This window comes from Pygoscelis adeliae, unplaced genomic scaffold, assembly GCF_000699105.1.
Source record: "Pygoscelis adeliae isolate BGI_AS28 unplaced genomic scaffold, ASM69910v1 Scaffold14, whole genome shotgun sequence".
Classification (NCBI taxonomy): Eukaryota; Metazoa; Chordata; class Aves; order Sphenisciformes; family Spheniscidae; genus Pygoscelis; species Pygoscelis adeliae.
This window is the reverse complement of record NW_008825109.1, coordinates 3,308,103-3,327,471: the sequence shown is the minus strand read 5'-3', so window position 1 is coordinate 3,327,471 and position 19,369 is coordinate 3,308,103. Positions and strand designations below refer to the sequence as shown.

Genomic DNA, 19,369 nt, shown 5'->3' with positions numbered 1-19,369 from the left:
ATTTTTGTGTGCAGTTTTCAAGGCTGTCTTGGAAAAATAAAATAAAAAGACAACCATCTGGGCTGGCAAAGAAGTAGAATTCTTCCCTTCCCTTCCCTTCCCTTCCCTTCCCTTCCCTTCCCTTTTATTTTTCCTTTTCTATATACTCAAAGCTAATGGGGATATTTGTCCTCTTCGCTTCCCTTCCCTTCCCTTCCCTTCCCTTCCCTTCCCTTCCCTTCCCTTCCCTTCCCTTCCCTTTTATTTTTCCTTTTCTATATACTCAAAGCTAATGGGGATATTTGTCCTTGTATCAGAAACATTTGCTACCAAAGGGGAATGATGAATATCAAAAACCTGGACCCACAAGGGTGAAAGTGTTGAAAGGAGTGTGTTGTGCTGAACACAGGCTGTCTACTCATTATATCAGATATGACGCTGTGAATGGGATTCATCGCAGACATCGCTCTGTAGATAGCTACAGCTAAACTAGTTGTCTAAACCTTCCTAATGGAGAGAGTGGAGAGAAAGAGCAACTTTTTGGGTCGGACCTCCCTATTCCTCAAGCATCCGAAGAAGGTCACAGAACAAGGTCACTGACAACACCGGACAGAGACCTGCAAAGACGTTGTGCTTGTCCTCTGTCTGGAACATGACTGAGGCTGGCAGTGTCTTTGGAAAATGTCTCTGTTGAACTTGAAGATGTCTCTACTGGGCATGACCAAACAGACTTTTTTTACAAAGGTTCAAACCCTGCTTTTGCAATTCAGCAGATTTTTTTCAGAAAAAAGTTGGAAAAAAATTCCGAGTTATGGCAGTATAGTAATTCTGTACCAACAGATATTGATTTAAATTAAAATTAAATTTAAATCAAAAAATTAAAAACTTCGTGTTACATTTCATGTTTATCTGAAAGTAAATGTTAAGATTAATTAGATGTCACTTATTGAGATAAATCAGTTTAGCAGATGACTGAAAATGTTATTGACTAATGGAGCAACCATTCACCATGGATATCGCCTCTGAGTTTGTCTTCTCTTGGTATATGCCAGTGTAACAGAGTTCAGACCTGTGCTGTCTCCAATTTTGCTAATTTTAGCAGGTAATGATTAGAGCAGTAGAATTATATCAACATCCTTTTCTGTTTTAACTCTTGATGTGAATTTGAGACATTTGAATGGTGTGGGATATGTTAAAATGCACAGGTTGTTGATAAATTAAGAATACAGAATTATTTCACTTGTATGTCTCTAATTATTCAAAATGGAAGATAAGCACAGATGTTATTCTAATAAAGTGAGGCAATAGGTTGAACGTGACAGCACCATTCTGGTTGTAGGTCTCCCTCATATTCTGGTTGCATTTTACAAGAGTGAGCCTTGAAAGTCAATGGGAGAGTTCAGGACTGCAGACCCAGAGCAGAGAGAGACATCTGGCAGCCCAGCCCCAGGTTATGCCTTAGACAATGCTGCATTCCCTCAGGAAAGTGCTGAAGCCTTCCCCTTGGTCATCTTCAAATACATCCAAACTACACTGTGCACCGCCAGGGATACAATGACACAGAACTTCAAATAGCCTGCCAGGGTGAAGAAGTGAAGTCATATTAAACCAATGCTTCATTAGGTCAGCAGCATGGCTTAACCTATATAGTGCATTTGGACTAATTTCAGTACCAATGCTAACCCCCTGGCTGCATCAAGATTTTTGGATCAGAGCCATATCACAGTGTTGGAGGGAATCGCTCAGTTGACTCTGCTTCCAGTGTCCTGGTTCACTTTACAGAATAGTTCTGGTGCACAGTAAGTTGATTTCTTTTGCTGGACACAAACTTCTTTACTCCCCATATGCACCTGCTCCTGAAGGAGGCACAAGGGTCTCTGAGCCAGTGACCAGCCCTTCAGACCACTTTGAAACATATGGGAGTGATTAATCCAGGGGACCAGACTAAATCTGGTCCAGAATAAAACCCTATAATTCATTCAATAGAGATTATGGAGCCTCTGCCCCAATCCTTCAACATACTGATGCCCCCAAATTCCTTGCTAATGTAGAGCTAACCATTCAGAGCTAGTCTGGGTGTCTCACCACAGTACTGCACAGTGGGATCAGCCACAAGCAAAGGTGCTTGGAGGTAGTTCTCAGCACCCGAGTCATCAACGTTTCCCACTAACTCAAAGTGGTTCTCTGATGTATATATTCATTTTTGGCAACTCAGTGCAGTGCACTGGCTGTTCTGGATCTCATTCAGATACATTTTAACCTTGTCATGAACAGTACGGTAAGCCTCCGCACCTCCCACAGGACTGGGATTCTGCGGCGGGGAGACCGGGTTACTATGATGCTTAATTGCCAGGTGCCCATAACCTTTCCAGTTTATAGACCACGGTGGCAGGTGGCAAACAATAATCCTGATGTCTTGGAGTACGGGTGGAAGGTAACTCTCCCAGATGTTGATCTTTAAATTCCATAGACAGTGCAATGATTGTGTTATGAAATGTCTAGTAGTGTTGATTCAGGTACAATTACACATATCATAAACAATGTCATAAATTACATCAAAAGAAACAAGACTCTGGAATTTGTGCAGTGTCAGAGCAGATCTTTTAAAAACTGTTTTGTCTTGGTAAATGTATATGATGTATGAGTTGTTACTTCCAAGCGGCTTTTTTTCATTTGCTACTTACATGTATAGAATTTGATCTTTTTCAGTCCATATCTGTTCCACGTGGAAAAGTCCTTTTTCTTTAGTATGTACACATATCTGAATTGTCTGAATTAATTGGAGAAGTGGTCTGAAATCCTACAATAAGGATGAAAAAATATCAAATGCACAAATACTAGATAGAGAAGAGCCAGCAAAGCATGAACACTGCAGAAAAAAGCTTTAGATGTTTTAGCAGTTCACAAAGATCTTAAGAGTGCTGTTGCTGTGAAAAACGGTGAATGAAGTTTCGGATTTCCAGAATGCATTAGTAAGAGTATCATATGGCACTGATCACATGTCAGTTGGAAAGCGCTGGTCAGTTCAGGTCACTACACTTGGGGAAAATACGGGGCATTTGAAAAAAATGCAGAACATAGTTAAGAGGAGGAGTCCAAAGCCTAGAAACTGTGATCTATATGAAAAGAATCCAAAGAACTGGGATCGTATAGCCTAGAAAATAATGGATTAAGGGAGTTTTTGTATAGGTTGCAGTAAAAAAGAGTATATGTGGCTGTTCTCCATGTCTACCAAAGCTAGAAGAAAAAATAATGAGTTTATTTTTCAGAAATGAAGGTATCAGGCAGTTATGAGAAAAACCTTCCTTTTTTTTTAAGACTAGCAGAGAAGAAAGTGCTGAAAGGCTTTAACAGGCTTTAGAAAAGGTAGTAAAATCCCCAGCTCTGGATGATTTTGGCTTAGCCAAGTATCTCTCAGAAGCGGCGTAATCTTACTTGATTAGCAGAGCATATAAAAGGTTCATTTTAGGTCCCTTTCACTCCACATGTCTGTGATTTTTATGATTTGATAAAGTAATGGTAATTAAAACACTAGCTTTTTGCTATGATCTGCCAGATGGATCTCATGCTAAATCACATTCCCTTTGGCATCCTTTTCTCAGCAATACAGAATTTAAACAAGAGCTGACCTATTCAGCATGGTGTGTTTTTGCCTATTTTAAAGGTGAATCTCTTTCTAATAATTTGCTGTTAAATTCTACCAACATAATTCTAACTAACTGCTCCATTTAAATAAGAATAATACATTTATTAGTATTTTTAATATCTCTGAGCTTATTTCCAAAGCAGGAACATTTTCACGATACCTCTGGCATTAGCAGAATAAGGTCCTGGTTGATCCTAAAGGCCATGAGTACATGTTACTGTTTCACAGTGATTGCTGATGTGTCTCTCCTCTCTCTTTCTTTCCCGCTACCATCCCTAGTCACTCATCACTGCCATGAGAGATTTATGCCTCCTCAGCTGCCGGGTGCTTTATTACTGTATCTTGTTTGTTAACACTTGATCATTTTTAATATTGTGGTTTGAGAGTAGCTACGCAAAGAAAATTAGCACTGTCAGGAAGGAGCAGGCACAGATAGCCTTGGTGGGGCAAGGAGTTACTTGCACTAGAAGTGCAGCTCACGATGCAGTAACATTCAGCCATTGCTTTAGACACTAGCAAAACAGTGTGCTGCCTAACAGTGGCAATTTATTCTTTTGCATTTATTTTTTTCCTGAGAAAGTGGTTCCTAGAGGTTCTCTTTTCTCAGTTGCCAGCTAATTTTAAATCTAGTATTTAGTTCAGTTATTGATTGCCAGTGAAACGTTCATTACAATAAATTATGCATTAAGGTTTACATTCACATTTCACTGGATGGGGATTTATACACATAGTGCAGTGACTGATGTGCAAAATGACAATTGATTTAGCTAGCTCTGTGGTGGCCTTCTCTTCTGCATTTAGACTTATGTACATTTCAGAAAACAATTTTATTGCTTGTCACATATTTTATGAGCCTGTCATATTCCTCCAGCACAACACCATTTTGGACATAAGATGACTTTATGCTGGGAAATGAGTCAATTTTTCTTTCGGGATTCTTGAAATGTAGAGATCATGCTACAGACATTGTAGATAGCTTGACAAAATGTCTACACTGACATTATATCTATAAAATGTGCCATATTTTGATGTCCCTAATAAATCACAGAGTACTCTTCTTTTTTTCTCTCTTTTTTATGAGAATACTCATTGAACAATGCAGCTTTGGGATTTGAAGGTGAACTGTAATGAACTGAACTGAGAGTCATCCTAAGTATACAAGCAAACTGAGGAAAAAGAGAATGAGGGATAGCAGTTTAGAATATATTTTTATGGGAAAGGCATGAAAACTTCCTGACCACACACAGTCACACTGGCTCTGGCAATGTCACAGTCTCAAATATTAACTTGCTTATTGTCTTTAAGTATCTCCTGTTGTACTAGGTATTACCTTTGAGTCATTTCTGAAGGAGAAATATGTTAGCGCTGCATCACTTCAGCAGCCGCCTTCTACCTATTCAGGTTGTTAGTTTGAAGCTTTTGAGATCATCTTTTTACCAGTTTAATACATGCTAGGATGTGCAACAAGGGATTTCTTTGTAGAAGGTGACTGATTTCAGATATAAAATGGAAATTAGTAGCCTTGCTAACTTTAATGAGTATGATGTGGCATTCTCAAGCCAAGAAGGACAGCACTCCAAAGTGCCACCAGATTTTTAGTAGTTAATCAAATTACTAAACTAGTTCAGAATGGAGGAGAAAGAGATCATGAAACTTTGAGATTTTAATGAAAGCAGACACTGCAAGATTTGTTTTACATGAGCACACATGAATAGGCAAAGAGAATTTAGGCTGGCAAACTGACACATTCAAAGAAATTTCAGTGTTTGTCAATGTTAAGTTAGACAAATTATACAACTGCCCCTACACATCGGCCATTTACTGTGGCAAATAGAACATTCTTCTAAAGGAAGTGAAGAGGAAAATACAAACATTGAAATGTGGATTCCTAACACAATTTTTAGCTGCCATCAAATACAGTTTTACAAGAAAAAACATGTCTAATGATTTGCTTGCTATGTAAATGTTTGTCAAAGGCTTGTGCAGTTAGGAAAACAACATGATGCATGAAGAGGGAAAGTGTTTTCCTGGGAGGAATGACAAGCGGAGGATTTTAGATATAGTGATTTTAAATTACTGCTTTTCTGAGGCTCAAATAGAACAACAACTTTGAAAACAGCCAAAGACTTACTGGGGGCTAGGGAATTGCCACAGCTTTTCCTGCAAACCGCCTAGACAAACCCCCACTGATAACTTTTTCACTGGAATATTCACATCTTGTTTCTATCAGAACAGCTACAAATTACCTTCTGGACTCATTTCTTATACTGTAAAGGAAAAATTAACAGAAGGACAAGAGGACAATTTACCTATAAGGGGTAAGGGTTTGAGCTTTATTAGCTATGTTTCTAAAAGTCAAATGAAAGACTCTACACAGGATATTCTGGGTAACTGCCCAATTTGACAGACTTGACTCTGAGGTCTTCCAAAGAGCTGAAAGATCTCATCTATGAATTTATCTATTTTCAAGCCAGGCACACAGTCTCAAGGTACCTAATGTCAGAACAAATAGCTATTCTTTACATTCATTATGAGGCAGTTGTTACTGAGGAAATGGAAAATAAAAATAAAAATAATATTACAAGAATGTAACGTGCAATGAATCTACTTTATCCAGTAAGTGACTGCCAACCCTGCGAGTGCAGTATATATCTTCTCACCTCCCAGTCTCCTTCCGTATCTCATATGTTCACCTCATTCCTCCTCTGCAAGGACTTTACTTTAGGTCACATCTCCTCTTGAATCTTCTTTTTCTCATCTTAATGCTTAAGGAGTAGACTTTGCTGGGTGGAGCATTCTCCATTTGAGTTGGATGAGTGAGTGATGAAGGTTTTGCTAGTTTTTGGGTCGAAAGAACACAATCCTTGAAGTACAGGTGATTTGAGTGCTCATTTGAAAGCAAAGAAACCAGTTGTTTGCTCCCAGGGTTGTTTATATACTTTATCCAATGCCTCTTGTAGCACAAAGTTCTGAGAACAAGGATGACAACATCACTGGTTGCCCCAAGCGTTAGATACATGTCCCTGCTACTTCTCTCTCTTTGCTTTCATTTCACTACCAAGTAGACTTCGAATTTCTCCAGGCAGAGAAGCAAAGCTTTCTAGCAGACATGGAGGTTACCCTTTGCAAAGTAAATTAAAAGGTTATGGAAGAATGCAATGGTCTATACTCTTATCAGGCACAATTTCGGCCTGTGCTAGTCAGGAGTCTCCTGATTCTCAGACACAGCTAAGCTATTCAACAGTCCAGGAATCATTCCAGGCACACAGCTGGGACACCATCACCCTGTTAAAACAGGGTTTACTGAGTAAGGTTTTAGTGGCATAGGTATGGGCCATTGTGTATTACTTGGTCCTGGTGTTCAAGAACATGGCTGAGGGCTGTTTGATTTGCTAGGCAAGACACGGCTGGAAGCTGCTTTCCACCTAGCCTACTAAGATCAATAGCCTTGTGGTTCAACATGCTTGCGAGAGCAACAGATGTCGATCTCTGCAAGCTGAGAAGCAAACAGAGTAGAGACCTTCTCCTTCCCACATGCCAAATTGGCCATCACATAAAACGATGTCCCTGCTCCTCTTCCTCCTTTAGATGGGTTTTGAAAGGGAAAGCCTTGGGCAGTTCAGTGCAGGATAGTTTACAAGTATCTCTCTGCAGGATATCAGAAGGTTGATAAATGGAGATGCTTCAATGCATCTGAAATAAGGCACTCACACTAGAAGGCCCAGGGGTTGAAATCTGTTCTCTGCATAACTTTTTGGAAGCTGCGTGCTAATCACTTTGACTTTGAGTTTGAATTAGTGAGCCCAATGTATTAGGAGCTGGGAATTGTCATCTGAGGGAGTCCAAATTTCCATAAAACTCATATAAAGCATTAATTATAGGTGTCTGTATCTCACTCTGGAAGGACAGGACTTACATGTTAAGTGCCATACTACATGATTTCTGGCCCTAAATGTTAAAACATTGTCATTTAACGCCCTCATAGATCTCTGCTTCCTTGAAAAGAACCATAAAAATTTCCTTGATAAATGTCTAAGACCGGTACTGATACTTAAATTCTGTAAAGTTTTTATATCCAACACATACCAACATCCTTCATCAGGTATATAAATGTAATATATCAGTTAGAGTTCTGGGTAGGTATGTAGGCAGAAGTTGAAATCTGAAAGCAAAATAATACAATCCCTGCTAGAGTCAACCACAAAGTTTGTGTTGATTACCTGTTGTGTTAATCTGGTAATCAATTTAGCCTATTGATTAAATCTTAATTGTAAAGTAAATTTGGTCCTTGCAGTGTTATGTCTTTAATTTGTTTTCTTCAAGAACCTATTCCTTTGCTCACTCTTTTTATTGAAATCCAGGAAAAAATTAGTCAACCCAGTTTATGCTGCTTTAGTCAAGTCACAACATGGATCATAAACTCTAAAGACACAGGTAACCTCTGCTAAAAAAAATCCTGCCCACTAGGTTCTGTTTCCAAATGAAATGTAAGTTCCCAAGAGTTTCTTTGTACTTGTTAAAAATGAACTACTCTTATTACCATAGCGACAGTGTATAAATATACAAAAATATTTTTTGTCAATGTTTTATTTCCATTTTGTAGTGCATGGGGGGCTTTGTGAGTTATGCACAGTTTCTCAGCAACTTCGGCTGTTTTCAGATGAATATATTTTTAAAACATTTAAATGCGTTACATTTGTAGACAATTACATTTTAAATCTAAGCATATGGTTCTATTGTGTTAAATCCTTCAATAATTCTTTGAATATTTCTTATCTTTGAGTTAATGTCACAAATGTTTTCACTTATTACCATATTCCATAAAAATATTCTCCCAAGTGTAATTTTGATTGTATTTCACTTCCTGCTCTAACTTACAAAATCAATATATAATTTTTCATGTCCCTTCTTATTTCAACAAATGTCAGCAGTAATGCATGCAGATTTCTTTTTTTGTTTTAATAATATCTCTATTTTTAATTTTCATTACATTCCTTCTTGGCAGTAAACCAAATAGCTTATACAATATTTGGAGAATCATTACTGTCATTCATATCACATGTTTTTAACTAAGAAAAAAGCAGCTTTCGTTGAAGCAATTCAGCCAGAGGATAAAAGTTCATTTTATTTGGTTTTGAATTCACTGTACCTAACCTTAGCCCTCTTTTCATTTACCGTAAGTACTGCAGCGCTGGGTTCACCCCATTCTCTGACTGTGGTTTTCTTCTGGCTTCTTGCATGCCATTTGCGCAGTGTAACGCACTGAGTATGGCATAAACCTTTTTGCTCAGCAGCAGGTACTAGGAAGGGTACTATCATAACACCAGCGTGTCTTGAATATTTCTACATCATCTAACAGTCCTCTTTTGTGTTATCCAGCAAGTAACTGTTCTTCTGACCCGCTAGCTCTCCGGTAGTCAGTAAACCTATGTTTGTGTACATTGAAGCATTCACTGGATACTGTTTTACAGGTTCTGCCAGGCAAAGCAGGTACATAAGCGAATCCCCAAATCTGGAGCTGCAGGCCCCAAAAGACGCTCACAGGCCCCCTCTGGCTCAGCACAGGGGAGTGAGCTTTGTGTGCTATGATGTAATGTACTGGAAGAGGCACTACAGGCCTGGCTGGTCTCCAGCCACCGCATCCTTAAGTACTTTTACAAAAACACTTTTACAAGACTCTACCTAATCAGCTCTGACTACGAGTGATGGATGATGTGACATTCAGCATGGGACTGATAGAGCAGGCTGCTGCTTTACCTGCTTACATACTATGTAATGTTAAAAAAAATTAAAATAAACCAGTTTTGGATATTGGGCATCACCACCTAGTTAGGAACTCCCAAATGGGGGTCAGCAGAATCTGTACATCTCCACTGACCTTTCAAGGCTCTGGATCCCCCAGTTATTTTGCAAATAATCCCAGCTCACCTCCCACAACCTGCTCACACTTTCTACTGAGGGCTGGGCTTTGGCTGTCTGCCAGCACGTCACCTCTCTGGCTGAGCTTCACACTTCAGCGTAGCAAACTGAAGACCAAGCTACAAGCTAGACACTATCAATAATGCTATGAAAGAAATTTTTGTGGGCCTAAACTATTTCTGCTTTTCTTGCATTGTGGAAATACCGACAACAGGACAGCTCTTAAATTAGTTCCTCCTGCCAGCTGACCCCTTCCTTGGAGGAGTGGGAGGGAGCTTACTACCTGCAGCTCTGGAAGCACAAGAGAGAGCCTCTGGATGTGCCAGTACCACTCCATCTGTCTTCCTCCCCGCCTTGCTGACCAGTCTGCTTCCCATAAAAGCCATGCCTTTTCCATACTATTATTTGTACAATGGAGTAAAGTCAGTGGCATACATGGGGACACTCGTCATCCACCCTGCAATACCTGGGCAAGCCCAAATTTCACTCAGAAAGCAGGCCATTCACAATTTTGCCAGCATTCCTCTGCTGCTTTGCAGATTGTCACATTCTGTCTCCCACTATACAGAAAATGATTTATTTTTTTTCTTACTTATCGCCAACAAAGATTGGCTAAAAAAGTGTGCTAAGGGTCTTGTTCCCCTTCTTGTTTGACCTCTGGACCAGAGGAAAATCTTATGATGACTTCTGACAGGAACAGCCTGTCCTGTCTACCCCTACCTGCTCCTGGTTGCATGTTCCCACCACCTCCTGTTCCCTGGTGCTTGGCAGACCAGCACTGAGCTCATGAAGGAAACTAAACTGGCAGAAAACTATTGTTGCAGAGTGACTATCCTGTGCTAGTGCTCGCATGACAACGGGGATGTGACTGTGGAGTCGGAGAAGAGGGGCCAGACCAGTTTATCAGGTGCCAGCTCACCATCAGGTCAGCTTGGCCTTAAGGAGAAACCTAACCTTCACTGAGCAGCCTGGTAACACAGCAATTAATTAAAGAATAAAACATCTATTGGGGGCCTGTGAATACTCCTAATTAATTAACAGTTTTGCTTCCTGCCTTAAAGTCTCTTAACAAACCAAGCTTACAGTATAACTTTTAACACAAAAGCTTCTATACCCTGCAGCCTCAGCCCAGGTCTTTCACGTACTGCATGGCCAGACACAGCAAAATACCTTGATTGGTACAGCACAGGCTTACCCTACTGGGATCCCTTTTTTTGTTACAGGTGAGCCAGGCAGCTGCTGTTCCTTGCTGTCAGGGCCAGCTGGTGAAGGCCACCTCACCCTTACGATGCCCTCCCATTGCACTGGCAAAGCAATCTGTGGGTTGTGTGGACATTTGCAATAGGGAACTTGCCTGCTCCTTTTTCGCCAGGTTATTTTTCAGCTGGAGCCGTGCCTCAGCTTGGTTCACTGCAAATGCTGGTGTGGGCCCAAGAGCAGAAGAAACCAGAGGGGCAGGAAAAAGCAGGCACAGAGAGGGGGGTCTCGGACTGCTCCAGCCCTAAATCTAACCACAGCCACACATTTGACCAAGTGCTCCAGGCCCTGCAAGCACGAGCACGAAGCACAAAAATGCTCTCCCAACACCAAGAACACAACAGAAGAACACATCAATAAAAACTGAGGGTACAGCGGGTTTTTTTTCCTGACAGCATATTGTGTGCAGGTGCTGATGCAGCCATATTTCATACGCAATGCTTTTGCAATACAGGTATTGAGTGTTCCTGGCCAGTAAGAATTTGCCTCTGAGGTTTACTGTGTGATCATTCTGGAAACAACAAAATGGATGGGCTACGCCAGGGCTTTTTATCAGAATTTTGGCTGAAGTGTAATGAAGCTGGCATCTTACCTCAGCAATTTTGAATTTGAACAATGTACATACTAGAGCCTGTGAAAGAATAGGCAGCATGTAATGCCGTGCAAAAGATGAGGAAAACATTAGCAGACCTCCCTTTCATTTCTCCAACCTCCCAGAATCACTACTTGGAAAAAATCTACTAAAGGAATACACAGCATTGCACCAGTTTGGTGGATGTGCCATGTCCAAGATGATGATTTTACAGTGTACAATGCTATATGTAAGCAAAGTTCATTCCTCTTACAAACTCTGTATCATTTATCCACAGAAAACTTGGAAAAACCTATGAAACAAATAGGAGAAGAAACCATCTAACTCCCAGACTACCCATTGTAGAATCCTTTTTCCTTGAAAATAACCAACAGAAAACCACTACAGATGTCACTTTTTAACAGAGCCCTGTCTTTATGCAAATGAAACTTCCGTTTCCCTGAGATGCCTGTTCTCCATGGAGTTCCTGGATGCACTCAACGGAAATCAAGTCAAGAACAATATCTGAATAATTTGTGTCAACTGTCTTAAAAAAAAAATCTATATAAAAATCTAGGTGAAGTGAACTGGCATAAGTAGGGGATATTTATGGGTGTTAAGGGGATAAATATGGGTGTTAAGATGAATAAGTCAGGTTGGTCCAGTAGATGTATGATGAGCTAATAGCTGAAGGCATAAAAATTGATAACCTAGAAGTAAGTCAGTGAGTGTCCTATGCTACCAGAGTGATAAAAGATGTAGAAAGGAGTTCAAAGACAGCTGCAGACAAGTTGGTTTTGGCCTTGCTTTTTACTAAGGAATATACAGGCTCTTTTGGGGCTACAAAGATGAAGAAATTGCTGGAGAGCAGAGTAACAAAAATCTAGACCATGAAATAAATTGGAAAAATTGCAGAGAAAATTAGCACTGAAATGATAGCACATTCACTAATCTATTTAAAGACATATTTTACTAATTCTTTCAGGACTTTTCTGGACTTTTTCTCGCAACACGGTGCCACACAGACATCCCTGTTGTTATAGCCTGGGTTAGGAGTTACCACCCTAAAGCTATTGAGCTTCCAGGCAGGTCAGGTGCTACAAGCTCTGTCCTGGCTGAGCATGGGATAAAGCAAGTCAGCAGGAGCTCTGTGGCCAATGCCATCCTGGGACCCGGCTGCGCTCCTGGTCTAGCCCTTCCCACAGTGAAGCAGAGGGACACTGGAGATACACTGTCATCTCCTGTCTACAAACTGAAGGTAAAGCCATAAAGGAGAATAGGGAGCTTGCAATGCTACTTGGATTAGCAAGTCACATTAAAGATTATGAGAATGTTTAGTTTTTAACACAGCCTGAGATAGAGGTGAATCACTGGCTATTTTAATGGATAAGTAAATGGATGGATAGTTGATTATCCCTAAGAAGCACCTCAGAAACAAGAGATGGTCCAAAGCAATAAGGTGTGCAGACAATACTCATAAATAAAATAGCAGAGCAAAAGGAGCATTTATAAATTAGCTGACACATACCCTACAGAATTATGAAAGCACCAGAATGGCAAAACAAGAAAATGCTGACCCTTTCTGTGTACCAGGAAACCAAGGAGTGTGTCAAACACACCACCTCCATGCAGTTCCCTTTCACAGCAAGATGTTTCCCTGCACGCAGTTAGTGCTTTATCACACTAAAAATACAACATGATAAATGCTTTCTTTCAGCGAGACGTAGGAACGCTTGTGAGTATTGACCGGTTCCTCCATGTATCTGCTGCACTGAAAAGCTCTGTGGGTTTGTCCACACGTCTCTCACCCGGAGGAGGTCCCCATGCCCAGCTCACCCCGCTCCTGGCTAAGATCCCTGGCTGTGGATACCACTCTCACGTGTCATTGCAGCAGTCAAATAAGCTGTCCCCTGTTAGCTGGAACGGGCAGCGTTGCCAGCCCGGACCATGCAGGGTGGGAGTCTCTCACAGTCAGTGGGAAGGGTCTTCAGCCCCTCACAGATGAAACCGCTGCCATTTGCACTGCCTTTGTGGGCAGCGTCTGTAGCCAACTGCACTTCTGCTAGGCAGCAACTTTGAAATGTTTACTGGTGGAGGCGAGGAAAGGGCTGACAACAGCTGTGTGAATCATTCATCACGAAAAGCACAAGCGCTGCTTTTATTCCTCCTTTCAAGTTAGGTGACAGCTCTAATTCCTCAAGCTCTATTTTTTCATGATTCTGGTGAATTTTTATGCATATGGCTGTCACAAACATTACTGCAAAGATCTATATTTAATATTGAAAATTCAGGTCAGGAGTATCACAAAGGCTGTGTGGGTCTGTCTCTCGTTCTTGACAGGGACGGCATTTTATGCATTTTCAGGCATGCAGGTGCATTAATGCCAGACAATTCATCTTTTTAACAAGCCAGTGTTCAAACTGAGTTTGATTAGATTAATCAACCAGCAGCTTAACAGGAGCTTGCCTTGGATTTGTGTTTCACAGACAGCAACAAGCTGTCCTCTCCGGCCAAGTGCCCTGCGACCCACCGAGGAGGCTGCTGCCAGACCTCTGGCTTGGTGCCCAAAGCCCATCCCAAGGAGAAGCCTTGCACTGAGGGAAGCAGAGGGAAAGCTCAGGCACCCAGTTGCAGCTGAATGGCTCTGCTCATCCACATCCCGCAGCCCTGGCAGGCCCAAAAGCCTCAGCCCAGGCAGGGAGCTCTTGGTAGCTGTGAGGCGCCATTTTGGGGGAGCCTAGCAGAAAGCCTGTCCTTCTGAAGGAGATTGGTGCAGGAGGGAGATGGAGGACTGAATATTTTCTTCTGTGAAATGTTATTTTTAAACAGTGGCCTTTTCTTTCCCTGTCACCACATTTGCTTCAGTCACAGAGGCAGTGGGTGGAGCTGAGGGAGCCCCGCAGGGCCTGAGAGAGCTTTGACCAACCCACACGGGGCAGTGGACAACCATGCCCTCCCAGCCCTCTGTGTCTCACCAGTGGAGTTATCCTTTATATTAACGACCTTCTCAGATTGATGTTTCCTTCCAGTTTCTTATGCAAGTTCCCCCTGATCCCCACACGCTATTTTTTCAGTCAACTATAAGAATGAAGCTGGAAGAAACATAGCACTGAACTGTGGGTCAAATTAACAGTCTACTGATAAGTAGTTCTTTCCAATTTGCTATGGCATTATAAGCAGTGGTCTTGTATAGTCATGTTTATGAATTCTAGAGAATTCCCTTTGTACTGAGCGCATGCCACTCTGCACATCACCTAGCAGGTTTAAGTGTGCAGTGTGAAGCTTTGGAGCTTACCACTGCTTCACTGATGGAGGCCTTTGCCAGCACAGCACAGTGGTGCTGGAACAATTTGCTTGTACAGTGTAACCTCCAGACAGCTGCTGCAGTTGCACCCTGAAATGAAGGAAGGAATAAGCAGCTGAAGAAGATGGGAACACTTCTCAAGCGTTATTCCTGAAACAGTGATACACTAAAACACAACTTTGAACGCTGATGCTCGTATTTGGAATTGCAGGAATTGCACGTAGGAGTTGTAGTTAAAGGATCAAGCTGCAACCCAACCTGGAATGACTGAGGCTGTGAAGCAATGCCATATTTGTATTAAGATAAAATGCAGCACATACAACAGCAACAATTTCAACAGAGACTCCAGTTTTGTTTGACCACACCTGTTGTCAGTTACAAAGGAGTATGATCTAGAAGTCCTAATGGCACTTGTGTCTCTTACTGCTTTCTTGGATATACCAAAAATGAATATGCATCTTGAACATGCAACAAACTCACTTTTATATCCTGTAGCTTTCATTTTTAAGTGAAGGCAAAAACAGTTTTGGGTTTTTTCCCATTTCTGTGAATTGAGGTTTCAAAAACCTTTGACGGGACAATCAATGAACTTAGCCACTTCAGCATTCAGGGGAGTCAGGGTGTTCACTTGTTCCCTTGTCTGATGTTACAAATCTAGAATTTCGTATTGGCTTTCATGGAAACAGTGACTTGGTAATCTGGCCTACTGTGGCTGATGAGCAGTTATTTGAGTGTATTCTTGACATCTCAGAAAAAAAGGTTCCCCACATGAAACTCCTGAAAACAGTGAATGAGAATTAAATTTTTCTTCTTCAGTAATCACTCATATATGTATCATTTTCAGCACTGTTTTATTCTACTTTCCCATTTACCTAAAGCAGTGCTACCTTCTGGGTTTCGAACAACTCATACTAGATAAATACAACTACAACTGAATGGAGCAAACAAACCTAGTTTTAAGGGGACATTGCTCAGACTATAGTGAAGCATGAAAACAAAACAGTCGCTCTCCCTGCACATGGAAAGAGTTATTAAAATGGTAAACCACAACACTGCAGACAACATAATGTTATAGCATGCCTTAGGCCAGTCTTGTACTATCTGAGCAAGAAAAGTACCTGATGACAGCACTCTGGAATGTGTCTTTTGCAAGGAGTGCTGACCTGATAGTGCACTCATTAACTCTGAAAACTCCATAATGTGAATGTTGACAGGTAGGATTTTAACTACAGGTAAGACATGTTTTCTTCTGAAAGGTTACAGTTCTCTGGGAAAATAATCACGAGTCATTGCCTGCAAGTCTTCTAGCATATTGAAACTGTTGGAGGGAGTTAAGTTGAATTAATGTGTAGCTGATACAAATTTGAGGAAAAAAGTCATCAGCTGCAAATCAACACTCTTGATGCTTTCTCTTTAAAACCTCTAACCAGTTCTAGTCACATCACAAGAACATGACAAACAATGTTACGTGAGAAAACACACTGAGAAAACAGAGTTAAATGAGGAAAAACAAGAGACCAAAATCAACTGGTTCTGGTAACCTAGAAACCCTGCACAAGACAATGTCCTGTCCACACCGCTATACCTGCCATGGTTATAGGCTCTACAGTGCTGCTTGCATCAGGGATGATTTTCTTGTTTGGGGTTCCCTTACAGCTTGCCAGTAGAGAATGAAGGAAACATCTGTCTTCTATTTTTAAAAGATTAAAACAGAAATAGAAACAATTTCTCCCTGTGACAGTTCAGCCACTTTCCTGATGCCAGTTTTAATTAGCCAACAAACAGAATATGATTAGAAACATATAGCTGTTCCTCACAGCCTGATAACAAACAGCGGTGGCTCCAATCCAGCAACATTCGAACATCACTAGATGGATGCCAAAATGTTAAGGGACTGGCTTAAAGGCATAAGTTTCCATTTTCATTTTTTTTAAATCTCATCTTGGAGGTTTAATTCCTCAAAAGGAATCTCATGTTTGCTTCAGGGATTCAATATGAAATGCCTAACATTCACAGTGGACATCCTTCCTTCCATTTTATCAAGCGTCTTCCTCAATATCTCCCCTTATCCTCCTGAGCACTCTCTTACACTTTTACTTTGAGGGGCACATCACAGTTCATCGTCCGCAAACAGTTCATTGCCTGGCACTCATCAACCAACTCATGCCAGAGCAACACACTGCCTTTACACCAGTGTCCTCCCTGCACCTTGCTTTTCCTCATTCTCTCTTGCAGATGAGCTCAGTTCTGCGATGCTCTCTCTGTGCCTGGGAACACTGGCAAAACCACTGTCTTTGTTGACACTCTAATTGATGGATGCTCTTTTTTTCTGGATTCCTGTTCTTCACCTCCAATGGCTCAGTTTTTGCACCTGCCTTCTCCAATTCAGGACATGCATCACTTCAACCATCCTACTCTCTCCTCTGTGCTAGCAGTAGACAGGACTGAGGTCCTAGCTGCTGAGTCTCCCAGCAACACTCTCTGCAATCTAGATGGCCCATCAAGTGGGGAAAGGCTTCCTCTGCACATCCTCTGTGGGCTGACTTCAGCCCACACCTTTCCCTCATATCCAGGATGTAGTTTAAGAACTACTGACCTCAAAAGTCATATATCTGTGTTCCTGGACACAGTCCTATGTTGCTATTTTGCATCCCTCTCTGAACACCAGCTCTTAGGATGCAAAGGTAGAGGTGTCTTCAGTCCCCAGTAGCTTTTTTTTCCTTGTTCCTTGCTTACATGTGGCTTTGAAAAGGGAAAAAGGAGATTATGTAGAATCAAGTGAAATGTTGGTAGTCATGAGAATCTGACCACACAAAAAGACACCTAAAAGGTCTGAGGTGTCTACAGAAGTCCGCTGTACACAGACTATTTATTTCACCCATGCAGATACCAGCATTTAGCCTGAATGTATTATCTACCTAGTACTATGCAGTGCTTAAAAATACAATTAAGTAAGTACCTGGCTCAAATCATTTATACTCAGGATCTTCTACACTGAAGTGTAAGCCAGACTTCTGCGTCAGGACAGCAAAATCAGCCATGACCTTCTGGTAACAGGTAGTTGTTATTTTTATCACTGATGTGATGACAGGTAAGCAGAGGCATAAAAGTCTACTAGTGATTTCATCAGTCTCACTTGTAGCAGGGGCAAGGCATTTTCTCTGTTACCGCTGTGAAGGCCTCAGGAAGGCCCCTGTGTGTGATCTGTAGCACAGTCCCAAAGAAAAGTGAGAAGCAGGGCGGCTCTGCTCCTTTACGGCTAGTGACCTGCAACTGATTGCATCTCAGTCCTCAAGCAACTTGCTGAGCATAGGCTAGGAATGGGATGCCAAGAAACAAGGACATTTACCAATGTTATTTCACTTCTTCATGTGATCCCCACATAATTCTGCATGACTACTGTTCTCAGTTGTACTTTTCATTTGCATGTGCTGAATCTAAGTGCCATCCATCCCTTCTCTTAGGCTAGGAACTCTTCAAGTGCCTGGGTGGACAGTATATCGAAAACAGAGAAAAACAGTGCCAAGCAAGACATACGTGTAATTTTAGTGTGGTGGCCAAGAGCCTTTAGACCTTTCCACCAACTTTGACTTCAATCACCTTCCATGTTGCAGTGTTGGCAGATGTGCACATTTGCATCTGCTGTTTCAGAAAGTGCAGAAAATCTACAGTGCTACACAGCACTAAGAAATATAGGTGTAAGTATGCCATGTCCCTCTCCCACCTTCATTTGCCTCCCATATTCAATATAAAGAGCACCAGTAGCTGGGATGGTAAATGTATCCCAGATATTGCTGATTACTGAAGTCAAATACTTTCTGGTATGAGTATTCCTCCTCATTTTAATTGTTCATTGCCTTGCATAGATGTGAACAGCAGTTTGGCCTTTTAACACTGGGTAATTAATGACAGGGCTTTTTTGTATCTTACAGAGCGGACCACCCCTAAACATTGTGTCTTGTAGTCCCTATTTCTGGAGATTTTTGTGTTCCTCCTGTTAGCCCATGTATTCTGAAGTATTCTAGACAAAAGTGATCGATAATTTCTGGTGAGGTTTTATACAAATGCCTTGTCATCTTTTTGCATTTGTTTTCCTCATTTAAATCAAAACATATAATGGAAGAACACAGTGACACTAGTCACACATATTAGTTAAATGTAGTGAAAACACACAAAATGATGTGTTAACGTTAGAGCAATGTGTCTGTCCTGCATAATTTTAAATGCAGATAGTGGTATAGCAGAAGATCTTCTATATGTCTGTGGTATCCTCTTTTGGTGGGATAAAAAGTTTTCATTAAGTGAGGGACACATATAAGGCCGCCATAACATGGGGCAGAAATATATTAACTTTCCAGAATAATAATTAGGGCAAAGGGGTAATGATCTTTCTTTGAGAAACTGCTATTTCAGAAATCACTCTTGGAGACAACCAAGCAACTGCGTTCAGTGGGCCAACTCCACACAGTGTTTGATTACATGTTTAAGTATTTGGATGTTCGTACTTAGATGGCATTGTAACTAAAAAATCAAACTGACATCTTTGCTCTGTAATCCCAGTTGCAATCTAATAACAACAAACTGTTTAGAGATGTTTATCTCCCTTACAAATGTCACTTACTATTATTAGAAAAGAAACACCTCCTATAACCTAAAATCAGAAATCAGTTACGAATGTAGTAAAATCAAAATC

The 19,369-nt window shown here is 41.1% G+C and overlaps 1 protein-coding gene across 1 annotated transcript in view; it reads left to right on the top strand.

The window, feature by feature from the left end:
* The window catches only part of RXFP2 (relaxin/insulin-like family peptide receptor 2), a 55,487-nt gene that overhangs the window by 696 nt on the left and 35,422 nt on the right, over positions 1-19,369 (top strand). Inside the window, 3 exon segments of the mRNA XM_009327863.1 lie at positions 2,281-2,413; positions 12,358-12,630; positions 13,090-13,342. Coding sequence (XP_009326138.1) covers positions 2,281-2,413; positions 12,358-12,630; positions 13,090-13,342 — 659 coding nt within the window.